Consider the following 5570-nt stretch of genomic DNA (forward strand, 5'->3'; position numbering starts at 1 on the left):
CTCCGGCTAAGCCGATCGCCTCTTTGATCGTTGCGCGCATTGCACGTCACGTGTCGAGAGTCCTGGCTCGGCTTTGAGCTTCGGTTGAGCTAGAAATCCCTCGTTATAGAGCGCGCCTTAGCCGTTCGATGAAATGCCCAAACTAGATCTTGTTTTGTTTCGTTATTTTGAGCCGGGGTCGAGTCGTCCAGGCGCCGTCCCACCTATGAGCTTTTAGCATTCCGGGGTCGCCGCGGGTTTCTTTTGTACCGGAGTATGAATAGCGGTCCTTGCCGCCCCTGGTCAGACGAAGGCTGGGCCCTAGGCTGGGCTTGGCCAAGGTGGCACCGTCGTGCTTGACCGGACTGAGAAGCGCAGCACCCTGTTCGCCGCGCTGCCTCTCTCGTGGCTGGACTGCTGCGAAGCAGCAAGCCGCGAGCCGGGTCGGTGGCCCTGGATCCGAGTCGGGCCGGCTCGCGGATTTGGCCGACCCGGGCTTGTCCGTTTTGCGGGCTGGCCAGTTCTGGGCCTAGACAAGGCTTTGAGCCGGTCTATTATTGTCTTAGGCTAAGTTTGTTGTAAGCTTTGTTTGGGCCGGGCTTAGTTGGGCTTAGGTTTTATCCTGGCTTATGGGCTGGGTTCTGTTTTTCAGCTAAGGGCTTTACTGGATTGGGCTTATTTCGTTGAGCCCATTCTAGCTGCAGACTTGGGCCGGCGGCCCCATGGCAACCTCAACCCGGGTCGGATGCGGAGGTCCGACACGCGTCCGTTTATTTTACATATATTATACTATATTATTATACAAAAATATTAAAAATCAGAAAATAATTTATTTTCTCCAAAAATTCAGAAAAAGCTTAAAAATGGCCTTTTGAATGGTCTTTCCTTAAAAATGTGTGAAAATCCTTAAAAGAAAACAAAAATTGCGGAGACAAATGTTGGGTTCCAATTATGTCCTTATGATGTATGGATTACTATTTCGTTAGTCTAATTAGAAATTGAATCCTAGGACTTGTGATTGATATAAAATGCTACATAAATACTTTACTTGATGTTTAAACAAGATTATGTATTGAAAATGATTAGTTGCTTAATTGGTATAATCAAGTCATAGATCCTAATATTTTACGTAGATTGTTAATTGATCCATCATAAAATGAGTAGTGGCAATTCCTAAGACCATAAGTTGCGAATTGCTGGACTTGGGAGAGTTTGGACTGTTCTTAGAATTAGCACCAGCCATTAGCCTCTGCATCCTGTGGAAGGGCTCTAAGGAGGTTGTGACAAAACTTGAAATAGAGAACAAGCACATTGTGATCTACATTGTTTGGTTTGTGTGACTTACTTCGCGGGGTAGTAAGCGAAGAATTGACTATAAATAGTGGAGAACTTACACACTTGGCTGGCTCAATCACTCAAGCATTTCCTTACCCATGATTTTATAACTTCTTATAGAAATTTGAGTAAGAAAAACCAGGAGTTGACGATAAATGATCCTATGATGGCTCTTTTGTGCAATAATTGGAAGTAGATTGAGAATGAGCTTAAGACGCAAAAAGGGAAAGACCGGGACCTCATGCATATGCTTGGCTTAGCAGGTTCACGGCCTGGCCATGCACGCCAGGTCTCCGAGGCGTCCGATACTTGAATATTTTCGTACATAGGCATCTAGGGAAAGATCCCCCGGAACCCCGAGCATGTGCATATACCTCCGTTGACGTTTTTGCTTCAATTCGACCTTTGATTCAATGGTTCTTTCTTGGGTTTGGCTGAATCTCATGGACAACAAACACAACACAATATGCTCTAAATCATAGAGAAGCAATTAATAAGTCTCTAGTCTCCACATGACTCAAAATACTTTATTTAATTTCATTCCCGGGACAATGACACTTTTAAATCAAGTGAAAAGCACATTACAAATTAGTAGAAATCCATTTGGTATAAAAATTGACACCGTGAGACTTCCGGATAAGATTATATTTATTTTTGGGAACTCAATCGTCCATTAAAAAGTCTAAATCTTATTCACTCACTCAAACGGTACCTAGGTGTGACCACAAGATGCTTGGCTCTAGGAGTAGCGAGCCCGAACTTTTCGGTCATGTCAAGTTCGCTTGGTGACATGCCGCTAGGAAGCTCCCAGTCAAAGCAGTGCACAAGTTGAGCAACCACAAATCGCACCACGGTCAAGCCGAGCTGCATCCCAGGGCACCCTCGGCGGCCTGTTCCGAACGGCAGGAGTTGAAAGTCACGTCCCTTAACATCCACACTCGACCCTAAGAATCTTTCAGGCACGAACTCTTCCGGGTCATGAGTGGTCCACACTTTCGGGTCCCTTCCAATGGACCACACATTAACGATGACTCTCGACTTGTAGGGTATGTGGAAGCCGTTCACCGTGCAGTCCTCGGTCGCCTCGTGGGGAAGCAAAAGCGGAGCCACCGGGTGAAGCCTCATGGTCTCCTTGATGACCATGTGTAAGTAGTCCAAGCCCTCTAAATCTGATTCCTCCACTGCTCTATTTAGTCCCGCAGCTTTCTCTAGTTCTTCTTGGAGCTTTTTCATTGCCCTAGGATGTTTTATAAGTTCGGCCATTGCCCACTCTATTGCGGTCGCTGAAGTATCCATTGAACCTGCCAACATGTCCTTCACGAAGAAATATATCGAGATTCATATTAACGAGAATATCAATTGTACTTATCAATCATATTTACAATAAAGTAAGTCATGCATGTTATGAGAAAAATTGATGCATTGAAAATACAGACTTTATACTATCGATTACTCAACAAGCGTATAGATCACTTTTTTGACCAAATCAATATGTTAATTGACTCCATTAGGAAACTATTTATAAGATTTCCCTAACCATGATCTCTACTAAGAATAATACTTAATAGAAAGAAAAAATAACTATTTTTCTTCATGAAATATCGATGGAAATTATTATTCCAACTAGCTAATCCTTACATACATAAATTAACTTATATAAACTCCATTTAAAATGGGACCACGAATCACTTAATAATAAATAGATTTTGTCGTCTCTAGCACTCACCGTTTCATGGTTGATGAAAACTGTTAACCACTCAAACTGTGATGGATGAAAGAGACTAGCAGATGTACTTCAAGAAAGAGACCACACATTCTCTGTCGTGATCCTGAACGTCTACTTCTTATGTATGACCAGCTTGGTTGATTGGTATATAGACAACCTAGAGGCTTACAAAATTGTTGGACACCGTCGGTTCCCAACAATACATAAAGAAGCTAACAAGAATATCTTTCATAAACCATATACGACCAATATAGATAAAATGATATTGCTTAAAAATTGCCATCAAAACTTACAAATCTTAGATAGTAAATGAGAGGATGACCCCGATTCAACATACTTCAAGAAAGAGACCACACATTCTCTATCGTGATCCTGAACGTCTACTTCTCGTGTATGACCCACTTGGTTGATTGGTAGATAGACAGCACAGAGGCTTACAAAATTGTTGGACACCGTCGGTTCCCAACAATATATAAAGAAGCTAACAAGACTATTTATTGTAACCATATACAACAAATATAGACAAAATGATATTGCTTAAAAATTGCCTTTACAACTTGCAAATCTTAGATAGTAACTGAGAGGATGACACCGATTCAACATGCTTAATCAAATTTAGACAAATTCCGCCGGGATGTGATTGTTGAATTATTGAAAATTGTCTACAAAATGAATTTTACGAAGTGCAATCACATATTTTGTTCCATGTTTCTATATGGGGTTCCATACACTCAAATATCCACTTATGATCTATGAAATTGTCTTCTAAATCAGTTTTGAACCCTGACTATGCTCACCTCAGAGCTTCAACTAGCGTGATCCTTGTTCTAATTAATTTCCCACTCCGACGTATGCTTAGATAATTAAAGAATAACTAAGGTTAGCGATAAAAAATTCTTCAATTACCAGAATTATGGCTTTGATATGGGGCCTGTCGATATGGTACTCTCCCTCGTTCAATCCCATGATACCCAACATGACATCAACAAAATCTTTGGTCTGTCCTTCTTCTTTCTTGTTCTCCAAGTGCTCGTCAATAATTTTCTCGAAGAAAGCATCGAATACTCTGCTCACGGCTTTCATGCGCTTCGTCAACCCCTGAAGATCAAATGATGCCAAAAAAGGAACATAGTCACCGATGTTCGGCGTGGCGGTCAACACCATCACTTCTTGAACCACGGTCTTGAACCCTCTCTCGTCAAACTCCCTGTCCATGTACTTCTTCCCGAAGACCATCAGACAACTCATGTCGGCACTTAGCGATGAGATCTTCGCGCTCAAGTCAATGGCCATGTGGTCACGAGATGCGTCTTTGAGAAAATTCACAAGCAAGCCGACCTCGTCTCTTCTCATGGATCTGAAGGAGTAGATTTTTGCATTGCTAAGGAGCTCCAAAGTGCACATCTTTCTAATGTTCCTCCAATATGGGCCGTACGGCGCAAATGCCAAGCTCCTTTGCTCATAAGATATGTGTTTTGCGGCCTCATGAGGCGGCCGGCTCGCGAAAATAAGATCATGGGTCTTGAGGAATTGCTCGGCCACTTCGGGTGATGAGATGAGGATCGTGGGCACGAACCCGAGGCGCAAGTACATGAGGGGTCCATATTTTTTAGCTAGTTTGTGGAGATCATGGTGAGGATTCTTCCCTAACAAAGGGAGGTTTCCAAGAATCGGAAACCCTCTTGGACCGGGAGGCAATTTCTTCTTATCCCGTGTTTCCCACAGCAAAGCTCGCAATAAGAGATGAGCAATCAAAGCGAGGAGTGTTATCCATATCCACGCCATTGAGGTGGTTATTTGGATGGAAGTGGGTGACAATGGCGCTGGGGATAAAGAAATATGAAAGACAGATGACTGTTTCTGGCTTCAAACGCGTGGCATTTATTACTTTTTGTTTCTTTAGTGGGTCCGTACATCTAGATAGCGTTCGACACTTCGAGGTAGGGTATTTAGTTTCATTTTATGGCCATCGATTTTAGGAAACTTCTAGCAATATATGATTATATTAAATGTATTCAATCTATGCAATTCTCCTTGTTCTCATGCATCAGGTAATAAATATTGACCCGAAGGGTGATGGGCATGGCCCTTAAAATTACATTAAACAAATAAAATTATTATTTGAACACGGGATCCTCTCTGTCGCTTTTGAACCTAGGGATGGATCATTTCACTGGCCTTCGGGTATTTTATTTAACAAAGCTAATATAAATTTGAAAATACATAACAATAAATGCAATCATATAAATAAATCTATATGCGGTTAGGGAGACAAAAGACTATATAGATGGGAAAAAGATATTGGAAAAAGAGAAAGAAATAAGATAAAGGAGATTAAGTTTCTTTCGGTGTGCATGCTGAATTCATGGATTTAGATGAAGGCAAATAAAGTTCTATGAATAGATTTAGTAATCTTCCTATTACAAATACATACATACATACATACATACATACATACATACAAGGGGACTACGGTATAGAACAATGGTAAATTGAAGTAAATATGCTATCCCACAATAAACAACCCTTC

General features: G+C 41.6%; 1 protein-coding gene across 1 annotated transcript; it reads right to left on the minus strand.

The window, feature by feature from the left end:
• Positions 1-1862: 1862 nt before the first annotated feature.
• On the minus strand, positions 1863-4825 carry LOC104420200 (cytochrome P450 71AU50). The gene is made up of 2 exons (XM_010032090.3): positions 3947-4825; positions 1863-2628 (listed from the first exon to the last, which is right to left on the minus strand). Exons 1-2 carry the CDS (start codon positions 4823-4825, stop codon positions 2008-2010), a joined length of 1500 nt encoding a protein of 499 aa, XP_010030392.2. The 3' UTR covers positions 1863-2007.
• Between the last annotated feature and the right edge of the window lie 745 nt (positions 4826-5570).

Source organism: Eucalyptus grandis, chromosome 9 (assembly GCF_016545825.1).
Source record: "Eucalyptus grandis isolate ANBG69807.140 chromosome 9, ASM1654582v1, whole genome shotgun sequence".
NCBI lineage: Eukaryota > Viridiplantae > Streptophyta > Magnoliopsida > Myrtales > Myrtaceae > Eucalyptus > Eucalyptus grandis.

Excerpts from the sequence above, each read along its gene's own strand:
- LOC104420200 (XM_010032090.3), bottom strand. The coding sequence starts at position 4,825 with ATGGCGTGGATATGGATAACACTCCTCGCTTTGATTGCTCATCTCTTA. Across the intron at positions 2,629-3,946 it reads ATATCAAAGCCATAATTCTG|GACATGTTGGCAGGTTCAAT; the intron begins GTAATTGAAGAA and ends TTCTTCGTGAAG.